This window comes from Crocuta crocuta, unplaced genomic scaffold (genome assembly GCF_008692635.1).
Source record: "Crocuta crocuta isolate KB4526 unplaced genomic scaffold, BGI_CrCroc_1.0 scaffold382, whole genome shotgun sequence".
Lineage (NCBI taxonomy): Eukaryota > Metazoa > Chordata > Mammalia > Carnivora > Hyaenidae > Crocuta > Crocuta crocuta.
In genome coordinates, this window is record NW_027531873.1 from 350,597 (window position 1) to 364,466 (window position 13,870).

At 40.4% G+C, this 13,870-nt stretch overlaps 1 protein-coding gene across 1 annotated transcript in view; it reads left to right on the forward strand.

Annotated features, from left to right (window-relative positions):
- Positions 1 to 12,952: 12,952 nt before the first annotated feature.
- Positions 12,953 to 13,870, forward strand: part of NLRP14 (NLR family pyrin domain containing 14) — a 36,854-nt gene continuing 35,936 nt past the window's right edge. The window contains exon 1 of the mRNA XM_077772851.1: positions 12,953 to 13,244. Within this exon, the coding sequence (XP_077628977.1) occupies positions 12,953 to 13,244 (292 nt within the window). The remainder of the gene's footprint in view (positions 13,245 to 13,870) is intronic.

Genomic DNA, 13,870 nt, shown 5'->3' on the forward strand with positions numbered 1-13,870 from the left:
AAACCCTTGCTGTCACTTCACTTTTGTGGGTGAGGGGTGGTTGCTCCCGCTGTGCCGAGCCCTCGGCAGAATAGGCACCCCACTAGCCCTGGCCCGAGCATTGTCCCTAAACTCCAGGTCGGAGTCGCATAGCCACGAAGAGGACCTTTCAAATTCGAGATTATGGTTGCCCAGGATCCGCTTGGCTTCTGCAGACGCGGTAGAAGGGTCGCGCTTTCCTCTTTCCTCACTCTTATCTTCCTGCCAAGTCCTGGGCACTCTGGAGACCCCTGGCAGAGATGAGAAAGGCAAGGTGGGACCCAGGCGGAGCTGTGGGAAGGAGCTCTGGAAAGAGATCCAACCACCTGGTCTTCTATTATCTTGTTCAATGTTCTCTTAGGAAAATGTTTTCATTTCCTTAGGCACTTTTCCTCAAACTTGGGCTGGATCAGTAGTATTCAAATATTAGTCAAGGAACGTTTTTTAGGATAGTCTTGGATTCTGTTCTCACCACAGCACCTACTCAGGATGTGATCTTGGCTGAATGACAACCTTTTTAGATCATTTTTAAGGTAGGCAGCATAATAACTATTTTACAAGCTGGTTGTTAGAATTAACTGAGTTAGTGTCATCAAAATGTTTAAACTGGTCCCTGGCACATAGGAAGTACTCTTTAAATGTTAGCTATGTATTTACAGTTCAATGTTTAGCGGAAGTGTGTGGTCCGGAGCCTATCCCTCTGGCCTCCACTAGGAAATGAATGCCTGAATTTCTTATGACTCCCAAGATCACATTTTGAAAATCATTGAACCCCTCCCTGGCTTACACATTCAAGAGGCTATATGGCACAGAGCTTAAGAGCTTGGGTTTCACTGTCTGACAGAACTGACTTCAAAGTCCGTGGTGTTACCCATTAAGTCATGTTGGGCAAGCTATTTAATCTTTCATCCCCAGTTTTCTCATCTGTAAGATGAAGATTTTAATAAGATTTTAGTTAAGATCCTTAACTAAATGCATAGACATTGACCAGTAAGAGCGAGCACTGGAGGCCGTGCTTACAACTGGTAGAATAGTAGTCCTGATTGTTAAGAAATAGTGGGATAATCCACATAATTTGCTTTTCAGCCTTCCTGGTACATAGAAACATCAAATATTAGATGGCAATGTCATTCTTTAAGTTATAGTCTCATTTTTAAAATGCACTTTTAGGGGCACCTGGGTGGCTCAGTCGGTTAAGGGTTTGACTTTGGCACAGGTCATGATATTGCAGTTCAGGAGTTCGAGCCCTGGGTTAGGCTTTGTGCTGACAGCTCAGAGCCTGGAGCCTGCTTCATATTCTGTTCATATTCTGTTCATATTCTGCTTCATAGTCTCCTGAGCTCTCTGCCCCTCCCCAACTCATGCTCTGTCTGTCTGTCTCTCTCTCTCTCAAAAGTAAATAAACGTAAAAATTTTTTTAAAAAATTCACTTTGAAAATAAGCTGTTGCATACAAGGGATCTCAGAGGTGTGGCTGGGTCTCCTGGACTTTGTGCTTTTTAAAACTTAATTTGAGGGGCGCCTGGGTGGCTCAGTCAGTTAAGCATCCGACTGAGGCTCAGGTCATGATTTCATGGTTGGTGGGTTCGAGCCCTGTGTGGGCTCTGTGCTGACAGCTCAGAGCCTGGAGCCTGTTTGAGATTCTGTATCTCCCTCTCTCTCTCTGGCCCTCCCCTGCTCATTGCTGTTTCTCTCTCTCTCAGAAATAAATTAGAAAAAAAAAAACTTATTTAGAGATGGAAGTGGAATCCAGGGTTTTGTTTCAAACAACTTTTTTTTTTTCTAATTGAGAACGCTAGTACTTAAGACCTTTCCACCCAGATACATGTCCTCTCCATACCAAGGTTGGGGTGTACTGGGAAGAATCAAGGCTTTTTCATGTAAAAGAAAGTGAATGTGTGTCCCATTTCAGAAGGTCATTCACAGAAAAGAGCAGTAGCTCTCTACTAAAGTTGTGGATCATGGGAGAGATTCTCAGAACTGGCTGCCGAACAAGCTCTTCTATTCCCAATTCTGCTGGTCTGCTTCTCCCAAACCAGAGAACTGGGGCTTATGGAGAGAAACCTTGAGCTCAGAGCACTGGTTTATAAACCTGATGTTGGATCTCTCCCCCTTATTTATGGGCTAGTTAAGAATATGGAGAACAATATCAGAGCCTAGGTGTGAGGACTTGAAAGTGGGGTTTCTTGAAAACAGCCTAAACCTTCGGTCTGTGGACCCCTTAGGAGACCTGTATAAGTTTACTGGGGTTCTTTGACTCCGAAGAGGCCAAGAAGTTCAACATGTAGACTGTGCTGAGTCTGAAAGATTGTAAAGTAGAGTGGAGAGTAAGAGGGTTTTATCCAGGTGCCTCAGTAGGAAAATGGCAGAATTCGTGCTTCTGTTCAACAGCCAGTGGCAGTAAAGACCTCCTTGCCTCTGTGTCTTCTCCTATCTATGGCACTGCTACCATTTAAAACAGTCCATTAAACAGATTTGAACATAACTGAAATGACGAAACAAAACAAATATACAATACACATATGTATGTAGTGAGTATATACATATTTACTTTTAAAAATAAAAATTTTAATTTAAAAATGTCTAAATCCATATCTCTCTACCTATATCTTCCTAATTAATCAATTTAGCAAATGAATTGAGATGGTCACTTTTGAGACCTAAGAAGTAGCCTAAAGAAATACCCCAAAGCATAGGGGAAAAGAAGAGATAGAAATCATTAAAAAAAAAAAAAAAAAAAAAGATAATAGGCTTAAGGGATAGATCTATGAGACTTAATATGCAGTCACCAAACTTCCAGAAGGAGAAAAAGGAAGGATAGAAGTGAAAAAACAAATGAATAAAAAAAAATAGATAATTTTTCTGGGCTGAAATAAAAGTTAAAGGCCTGAATCTGCAGATCTAAAGAACTCACTACATTTTAGTTTGGATGAATGAGTAAAGATTCATACTAGACATTTACAGATATAACTCCCACCTGCTAAGGATAGAGAGAAAACTCATAAGCTTTCAGGCAGAAAGGGCAAGTTATCTGAAAAGATAAGTAACATTAGACTCCTCACTTATAATGTTGGAAGCTAGAAAACAGCAGTTATTGACTGGAAAATGGAGAGGCTGCAATCCATCAGCCAAAATATAGTCCCCTGTCCTAGTAAAATAAATATTTGAAGATTTGAAAGAATTCAGAGTTAAGGGGTGCCTGGGTGGCTCAGTCAGTTAAGCATCTGACTTAGGCTCAGGTCATGATCTCATGGTTTGTGGGATAGAGCCCCATGTCAGGCTCTGTGCTGACAGCTCAGAGCCTTGAGCCTGCTTCGGATTCTGTGTCTCTCTCTCCCTGCCCTTCCCCTGCTGACACTCTGTGTGTGTGTCTCTTCTTTCAAAAATAAATAAACATTAGGGGTGCCTGGGTGGCTCAGTCGGTTAAGCGTCTGACTACGGCTCAGGTCATGATCTCATGGTTCATGGGTTTGAGCTCTGCATCAGGCTTTGTGCTGACAGACAGCTCAGAGCCTGGAGCCTGTTTTGGATTCTGTGTCTCCTTCTCTCTCTGACCCTCCCCTGCTTGCACTGTCTCTCTCTGACTCTCAAAAATAAATTTAAAAATTTTTAAAAATAAATAAAGAAATAAACATACATTAAAAAATTTTTTTAAACAAAAGAATTCAGAGTCTGTATCACTCAGGTCTCCTCCATCAGAAGAAACAGTTCAAGAAAGAACTCTAAACAAATAGAAAATACAGAAATAAATCAGAAAAATTATGGGAAAGGAAACAGAAATTCATGATGTAAAATCAATATGAACCCAAAGTGACATATAATGCAATAAATTATCAGTCCATGTGCTAAAGGTGAATGGACTGAATTTTCTTATATAAAGGCAGAGACAGACTGAGTCAAGACACAAAATCCAGGCATATGCTGTTTACAATAAACACCTGTGAGGTTGGTCAAAAAGCTACCAGGCAAACAAAAAGCAGAAATTTCAGTATTGCAGAAAACTTATTGAAAGTTCAGAATCAAAGAGATGGATTTTATACATTGATAAAAGGCACAATTTATGAAGAAGCATAATAGTATCAAACCTGCTAAATACATAAGGCAAAAATTTATAAATTCTGAGAGCTTGATAAATACAATTCTGTGGGAAAATTCAATACATTTGTGTCAATCAGATCTAGGAGACAAAAGATAAGTTCCTACAGAAATCAAGTAGTATAATTAAAAGTCTTGATTTAAGAGGCATATAGACTTATATCCTTAGAATACAGAATCTATTTTGTGTCCATAAAAAGTTAACAAAAATGAACTATGAGCTTTGTCATCCTCATCCACAGATGATGCATGTGTTTTTAATTGCTTTTATTACTTTCCCACCTTATTAGTGTAGTTTTAAGAAGAATGGCGTCTCTCCTTCTAGCTTTAGGGGCATGAGGAGACATTTAACATTTTTCCTAAGATGTCTTTTTGCCAGTAGTTGTTATGATTTGCATTTTCCATTTTATTATTGAGCATTTTAAGACAAAGAAACCCTGAAAAACTTTTTAAAAAGTAGAGAAACAACAAAGTCAAATTTTCTTTAATGACAATGCAGTAAGGGCAAGTGATGCTCTTCCTCACCAAGGTGGCTTTCTGTGGCAAGGCTAAACCAAAAGGGAAAACAAATAGAAAGAGTTGCACTACAGTGTATGATATTGGGGTGCCTGTGTGGCTCAGTCACTTAAGCACGAAACTCCTGATTTCACCTCAGGTCATGATCTCATGGTTTGTGAGTTCCAGCCCCAAATGGGGTCTGCACTGACAGTCAGAGCCTGCTTGGGATTCTCTCTCCCCCTCTCTCTCTCTGCTCCCCCCGCCCCCGCCCTCTCTCAGAATAAATAAAATAAACTTCTAAAAAAATCTTTAAAAATGTATGAATGATATATTTGTGTTTATGTAAAATTAAATATACCAGTCAGATGTAAATTAAATGAAAATGAAAAAAAAAGTCGAATTCACTTTTAGTAAGGCACAGTTTGGGATCCTCAGCTTTTAAAACTGTTATTTTAACAACCTCAGTTTATTTTCCATGTAATAAATGTGTTCTATTTCATGGTTTTATAAGCATGTTAGGAATGGTTTGGGAAAGCAAACTGTAACACACATCTCTTGAGATGTCCGTACTTGTGAACCTTGGATGTTTTATTCCCAGCTAGAAAGGGCCCAGAAAACTGCCAGGCCAGAAGTAGGTGGTCAGTAATTATATGGTTTACTAAAGGGGGGCTGCCTATTGGGAGCCAGGCTGCCTGGGAAAGGTCATGCGCAGCCAGGACCCAACGCTCAGACCACTGGCGCACGTGTTCTTGGTTACCCGGAAAGGAAAGAAGTCACGCACCCACACGTGTGCTTCGCGCAGAGGATCCTAATCGCACACTATCCTCTACGCTGAGCTGTGCCACCAGGCGAGTCTGAAGCTCCTGTTACGAGTAGGAGGGTGGGTGCAGTGCCCTCCGCCAGCCAACGGGAAAAGGGGCTGGCCGGGCGGGCGGAAACGTCTAGGTGCCCTGCGCAGCTCTCCACGCGCCTGCTGGGGCACGCAGCTGCGTAGGGGCCTTGCGCATAAAAGGTCAAAGAGTGAGCTCCCGGCTTCGCATCAAGCAGCAGGTACTTGTTGAGGGGTTTCTTTAACTTTTCCCCTTTCCTCTTTGGCTCTTGGCTTTCAGCCTTGGAATTTAACCGCTCTTGACCCCCTCTGTGACCCAAGGTATGGAATGACCCTTCTGTTCCCCGGTGGTGTATGCCCTTTCTAAACTAGGATGTTAGGTCTTGGGAGGGTCTTTCCAGCGCCCACATTTTGAAGGAAGACAGGAAAGGGAATGGAGACCCCGACCCGGTCCAGAAGGAGGAGCTGTCAGACCCCTCCAGTAGAGAACGCAGTGGGCGTGCGGGTGCAGGCCCTATAAAATAAGTGGCAGGAGAGGCCACTTCCCCAGTGCGTTCGTGGGTAAGGAGTCCGCTTCGGGTGGGAACCTTGTGTGGTCATTAACTCGCGGGCAGCACCTGCTAACTCTCCTGATGTCGGGTCGTAGGATTATGCTCACTTTCGTCATACCTCGTCAATGAAGGCACACGTCTCACCTCCCTGCCTGTGACCAGGTGTTCAGCTTTCAATCTGGGAATAATCCCTCCACCTGAGCTCTGCTGTTTTTCCTCTACTTTGTGTCCCCCAACCCCCACCCCTCAGCTCTTCATCCTACTGAAGACTAAACAAACAGCCAAAAACTTTACAGATCCTGTGTTCTACCGGTTTTTCTCTCTCCTCCTTCCTAGTAAAGTTCTAGAAAAAAAAGGACATGTTTGCTCCCTGTACCAGTCGCTTCTACCCATAGTAGTGAGGTTTTAAATAACTTCCATGCCAGTCGCCTAAAATTGCTCTCTGCAGTGGTTGCCGGTGAGCTCCCACCTGCCAAATTCATGTGCAGTCGATGGGCATTCATTTCTTCATCTCTTTGGGATTTGACAAATTGATATTGGCTTCCTTTTTTACCTTTTGGTTTATTTAAGGAATGTATTGTGAGTAAAATTGTCACAAATTGTCTTAAATCCAAAACGCAATCATGGTTAATATTCGGTATATATTTTTTTGTTTTTATGCAGAGGCTTTTTAAAAAAATTACTTAGCTAAAGCTAATTCCTGATACTCTTACCAGATGCTTTTAACCCAGCACATATTGTTTGTTGCTGCAGGAAGAAGTCATTTTAATGACTAAAAAAAATCAAGTGTATGCCGTATTTTGATGCATCTGTTTCATTAATCATAACTGAATTTTGACAGTTATTTACCATTTTTAAAGATACCTTTATACTGAAAACTTTATTTCTATACTTGGGATTCTTTCCGTTGGTGAATTTCCCAGAGAGAGGTAACTGATTGAAAATTCATGCAGTGTTTTAAAAGTTCTTCATAGTTGTGAACATGCAGCTTTCCAAGAGTGTAACTATTAACATACTGACAATATCAGGTGCAACCCATTCTCCTTGTCATCTTATGTTATGTTTTTAAGTTAAATATTTTTGCCATTTTGATAATTGTGAAGTGATATCATCTAGCATGTATTAGTTTTGATATCTGCTTAAGTTTGAATATTTTCTGAAATACTTTTTAGCCATTTATCTCTTTCCCCCCATATGAATAGCCCATTAGCAATAATTCGCTTTTAGTGCTTTTCTAATCTATTTGTATTATGTCTTTGTGGTAATATTAACCTTTTTTATGTAAAGTATTTCTTTTTTTTTACACATATTTATTTAGAGAAAGTGCACATGTACACATGAGATCAGGGTAGGGGCAGAGAGACACAGAATCCCATGTTGTCAGTGCAGAGCCCTACCTGCGGCTCAGACTTATGAACCTGGAGATCATGACCTGAGCTGAAATCAAAAGTCAGATGCTTAACCAGCTGAGCCACTCAGGAACCCCTGAACCTTTTAAAAAATTATCATATTATAGTGTGAACTATAATTCACATAGAAGACAGCATGAAGCATAAGTGTGCAGCTTAGTGAGTGACTACCACGTGATCATCCATGTAGACTAATACACAGTCAAGGAAAGAACACTACCAGAGCCCAAGCACCTCAGGGGCATCTTCCTGCTCACCAACACCTCCTTCCCTGAAGAGGTAGTGTTAAATCTACTTTTACAGGTACTTACTTCCTTACCCCTAGCCCATGTAAAAAGTATGGTTTTAACCCCTATACATGCAACAATAGACCTTATAGTTCTCTTTTTTTTTGGTTGTTTTTATTTTTTATAAATGGAATTATATGGTACATAATCTTTCTGGGTTTGGCTTCTTTCACTGATCATGTTTGTGACCTTCATCCTAGTGACAGGTAGCTGCATATCATATATTTTCATTGCTGTATAGGATTTCTTTTTGTATGAATTTACCACAGTTTATTTACTGGTTCTATAGATTGGCTCCTGGATCTTCATAGAACTTGGGAATTACAAACAATGCTGCTGAGGCTATTCATATATGTCTCTTAGTGTTTGTACACACATATTTCTGTTGGGTGTTTTCTGAGGATAGTAATTGTAGGCCATAGGAGATGCACATCTCCAATTTTTAAAAAATATTTTATTTAGAAATAGTTTTAGATTTACAGAAAAAGTTCTTACATACTCCTTACCCAACTTCCCCGATTTTAACATCTTGTGTTACTACTGTGTATTTGAAACCACTAAGGCAATCAATGAAGACTAGCAACCAAGTCACGTTTAATTCAGATCTCACTACTGTTTCCTAGTTCTTTTTCTGTTTTTGGATCTTTTCCAGCATATTGTATTACATATAGTTACCTTGTCCTTGTCTCCTCTGGTCTGCCAGTTTCTCGGTCTCCACAGACTCCCTCTTTGCCTCTTTTTTTTTTTTTTTTTTTTTTTTTTTATGACCTTGACAGTTTTGCATGTCATTTTGGGGTTTGTCCAATGTTTTCCTTCTGTGTAGTCTGGGATTTGAGGTTTAGGGGAGGAATATGACCCTAATGTGAGGAATATGATGTACCATTTTCCTCTTATCATTATCAATGGTACATACTATTAACAAGACTAATGACTGATGGTTTTAACCTTGGTCACCAGGCTGCAACAGTGTTTATCAGGTTTTCCCACTTAGCAAATCCCTAAACATAGTCCACACTCCTGGGTAGGAGAGGATTGGGGTTAAGATCTACTTCCTGGAGGAGGGAATATCTACATAGAATATTATATTTGAAATTCTTCTGTAAGATAGATTTGTCTCATTCCCTCATTCATTCATTCATTCATCTATATCCACATGGACTCATGGATATTTGCTTTCTGCTTTGGTTTATAATAAAATAGTATGTTATTTTGGCCAGTGGGAGCTCTTTCCAGTTGACTTCTATGTCTTTTTGATCTACCCATCCTTTTTTCCTTTCTGGCATTATGAGCTATAGGCTTATCTTGTATATTCCCAGCCTCAACCCAAAACCTGAAGTTTCTCCAAGGAGCCCTGATTCTGTTATTGGAGAACAGTATTAGAACCAAGATCTGAGTCTGGGTGTGTATCTACAATTTTAGTTGTTCATGTCAACAGTTCTGAGTGGCTTTACTGATTTACACTCCAGCGCTATTTGCTAAATTTCCTATAAAGTTTTTGCTGTTGGGGTGACTGGGTGGCTCAATCAGTTAAGCATGGAACTCGATTTCAGCTCAGGTCATGATTGCACAATCGTGAGACAGAGCCCCATGTCTGGCTCCGCACTTGGTGTAGAACCTGCTTGAAATTCTTGCTCTCCCTCTCTCCTGCTTACATTCTTGCTCTCTTTTGTTTTTTGATTTACCATTTGTATTTGAATTCTTATGGACAAGAGGTTTTAATTTCAACATAGTTAACTCCTACATAGTTATCTCCTAATATTCATGCTGGTTCTCAATCATTTCCCTTATTGTGCCCAAGACGGTAAGTCCCCCTTCTTCTAATGTATAATGAATATTCTCTGCTTCCTCCTCTGGTCTGAAATATTAATGGCTTGCTGATTTACTCTAGATTAATTCTGTGAGGATGTTAATTACTTTTTTTGAATGGTTTATCAGTTGTCCTAATCTACACTGAAATGCTTCTCTTTTCAATTATATTCCTTCTGGTATACATTAAAATCTTATGAGATTGTCTTTTCCTGAGTTATCTACTCTACTTCTTTGATTTGCTTATTATGGTAGCATCCTAGAGAAGGACTGATTTGAGTTACATACTCAGCAGTAGATAGTAAAGCTTTGGAAATGGTTTCAACTGGGGGTGGGGCCTTTGACAATGTCTGAAGACACTTTGTCACAACTGTGGGAGATTGAAGGTTCTAATAGCATCTAGAGTCCTGCAGTGCTGCTGAGCATTATACAGTGCACTTAAGTGTCCCTCAAATGAAGAATTATCTGGTCAACAATGTTAGTGGTAGTGAGATTAAGAAACTGCTATAGGAGAGTCCATAAAGGCAACCAAGAAAGAAAATCAGGTGAGAGTATATGAAAAGGATGGGAATATCCTATTTTCTAGATAAAATGTCACTTCCCCCAGACCTTCTCATCTCTACCTTTTCTAGAAAGGAATCCCTCCTTCCTTTGTCTTCTAGGGTCCTATTAGAGTTCAGAAGATTGCCATTACATATTTAGAGGTTCCTCTTCCTGTAGCCCTGTGTTCAGCACAGGATCCTGTATCACAGAACATGGCCACGCAGATTGCATTTAACTCTGAATTGCCCGTGCCTAGAAAAATAAAGTGAACTTAAAAGGGGTGAAAAGTGCCTAGAAAAATAAAGTGAAATTAAATGGTACCTAGTAGAAGGAGAATGGGCTTTGTAGTTTGATTGACTACTTGTCACCTCTTTAATCTGGGCAAGTTTCTTAATTTCTGAATCCTTGTATCTGTAAAATGTGGATAAAAACAGGACCATTTTTTAAGACTAAAGATTTACATAAAGAACCTATACACTGTAGATCCTCAATAAGTGTGGTCATTGTTAATATGGGAGGAATGAATATTTTGAACAAACATGCTTTAATTATAAGGGGCAAACACTTAATACCAATATATTTGCAAATTGAAATCTTAGACACTGGATTCCCATTTTAGTTCACAACATGTTGGAATTTATGAATGCCTTTACATGAGAGGAGCAATGCCAGACAGCATCTGTTTTCCTCTCCCCAAAAAATATAAACAAAGGAAGACCACAAAACAAGCAAAAAGAACAGCATAAAACTGTTCCCTCAAGAACAGCATAAAACCTTTTGGAAGGAGGCCAAAGTGTATGGTATTTTCTGTCAGAACTGTACATATCTTGTCATAGTGGAAATCCAATAGGATTCAGAACCATCTAGATAACTGGAAAGGCAAAAGGAAAAAAGTATTGGATTGTGAAAGTTAAGGGAAAAGAGAATATCAAGAAGGCTTTTATTATATGTATGGCACCCTGTAAATTAGGTGCACACATTAATTTCTAACCTTTGCAGAGGCAGGTACTGTCAGTTTTCTTCTAGATCTGAAAGTTGAATCCAAATATACCTGTTGGGTTTTGCAACAGGATGGTGATTGGTATGAGTTATCTCAGTGGAATTCTGGTGGCAAAAGTGAGATTGCAGTGGATTGAGGAGGAATAACAGATAAATAACGTGTAAATAACAGGTAAAGGAATAACAGGTAAAAAAGACTCTCTGAAGAAGTTTGAGCATGAAGATGGAGGAGATGTGGAATAAAGGGAACATTTGTGTATGACTAGATTTGGGCATGTTTAAATGTTAGTGAGAAGGGCTGAGAGGTCAGGGAAACATTGGAGACAGGAGAGAGATTATTAGTGAACTAAGTCCTTTAACAGTTGGATGCTGATGAGATTCAGATCATGGGTAGAGACAAGAGCTCTACAAAAGGGGAAAGAGCCCCTTTGTTACAAAAAGAAGAAAAAGATTGGCCCACACACCGTGAAATCCTGAAAATTTCTAGGCAGGATGCTAGGTTGTGCTGTTCTGTGACTCATTTTCCCTCACTTATCCTAGCCTTTCTGTCTTAGGGAAATCTCATTGTTCCTTTGAGGTTTCCTCAAATTTACTCTTTTTACTTCTTTAAAAAAAATTACTGTGGAACCTGTTTTGGTACCATACTAATCAGTAATCTAGAATATCCCTGCAGTGCAGTTACCAAAAAAAAAAAAAAAGTCAGGGTCCTAAAACAGTACATAGCTCCCTCATTACTGTAGGATAAAGTCCCAATTTACTATGTAATTTTGAGAAATTCACTTTCTGCTTAAGAAGTAAAATCCCCCTCCCCACCCCCTACTCCCATCTTTCTTTTCCAGGCCCATTAGCAAGAATAGAGGTAGGTATTATGGGAGATGGGAGAGATCTGTGCAATTCTGTCTGTACCACTTACTAGTTCTGTCTCTAGCCAACTGCTGAAGAGATGAGGCACTTGGATACATGGTTTAAGCAATTACCTGCAGGTATCTGTGCTGAATAAAAAAACTGAATAAGGCTCTTAAGCGGCTGATAAATAAGAGGAAAACCAGGCTCAACAGAGGAGGATTTGATAATGTTTCAGGAACTGTCCCAATGGGAGGGAGGGCATGAAATTGCCCAGTTATCTGGAAGATATTAGGAGAGGCTGCGTTATGGGAGCCTGCAGTTAAAGTGTGAGTAGTCGTTGCTGATAAATGCCAGAGTGGGATATGGTCATGGGAGGTGAGGTCTGGGGTGTGAGAGAGCGCTGTTTTGGGTGGACTTTAAGCTGGAACATACCCAGAGTATGTGTGGTGTTGGGGAGTGGGTGTGAACAGACCCTCACTGGCTGTGTATGGATGTGTGACCAGAGATAACATGACCAGAAGAGGTAGATGGTGGCATATTCCAACTGTATGAGCTTCAAGAATAATGCTTCTTTGATGGGGTGCAATAACAATGTTTTACGGGCTGAGATCTATGTCACGTGTTGGTGGGGGAGCAAACAGATGAGAGTTGCCAGTAGTTAGGTAGGAGTCTGTTCTGTGCCAGGTGATATATGAACTCTACCTCATTTAACCCATGCCATGGTTCTCTTGAGAGTGATTCTGATCTCCTCACTTGCAGGAGAGTAAACTGAGGCTCAGAGAGATGAATTGCCTTTATTTCTTGTAGCTCATAAGTGGCAGGACTGGGAATAACTCTGGGAAGGTGGAAGAAACCTACAGTGGTCTGTATTAGAGGTGTGTTTTTATGATAGCAAATGTGTTCCAGGGGGTGCTAGGTCAGTACTGAGCCTAATACACTGGGCTTCAACACAAATTTGTTGAATTTGTATTTTTATAGATATTTTGTTTTTCTCATCTTTTCCATCAGTCCTGTTTATTCACATTCTTTTACGTTTCCCCCACTGAAGCCTGAGTATTGATCCATGGACAAGATGAGAGATAGGTCATCATCATCCTTCTTTGCTGATTTTGGGCTGCTCTTGTATTTGGAGGAGCTAAACAAAGAGGAATTGAATAAATTCAAGTTACTTCTGAAGAATGAGACCGTGGAATCCGGGTGCTGCCAGATACCCTGGGCTGAAGTGAAGAAGGCCAAGCGAGAGGACCTGGCTAATTTGATGAATAAATATTATCCGGGGGAACAAGCCTGGGATGTGGCTCTCAAAATCTTTGGCAAGATGAACCTGAAGGATCTGTGTGAGAGAGCAAAAGCAGAGATCAACTGTGAGTGATGCCGGGACCCATCTGGGGCTGGGAGAAAGATGTGCTTCCCGAGGCCCATTGGGATGATTCTACAAAAGGGACTTGGGGATTAAACCATTGTTGGATCATTTGAGAAACACTGAAGGGGCAGGAGGGTTTTGAGTATTGTTACTCAGCCTGGCTCCTTAATTGGGGATAATTCATCCATCTGGTACCAATTAGGATGATTAAAGAAATTGAGTGATAAGAATTGTCACACGTGGTGTTCCTGTGCCTGAACTGCAAATACTTCTAGGTTGCACTAAATTTTAAGGAATTTCAAGTATGATTTAAGATCTTTGCTAACATATGAGGAATGGGCAATATTTTGTTAAGGAGCATAAGCCAAGCCGATATTTCTCACCATTTCTATGTATGAAATATTATAGACGTCAAAACTTCCTTATTCATATACTTTATAAGGGTGACGGCTACAAAGCGTATGTTCATTATTTTCAAGGAACCTCACCATATCCCTGTGAGGTCAGTGTAGACCAGGTATCAGGCTTAGTCTCGACCACTTGCCCTAATTACAGGATGGACAGCCTCGCAAGAGGTCCTGCTGCAGTGCTGTTGACATGCCACGTTTCCCCCCCCCCCCCCCCCAC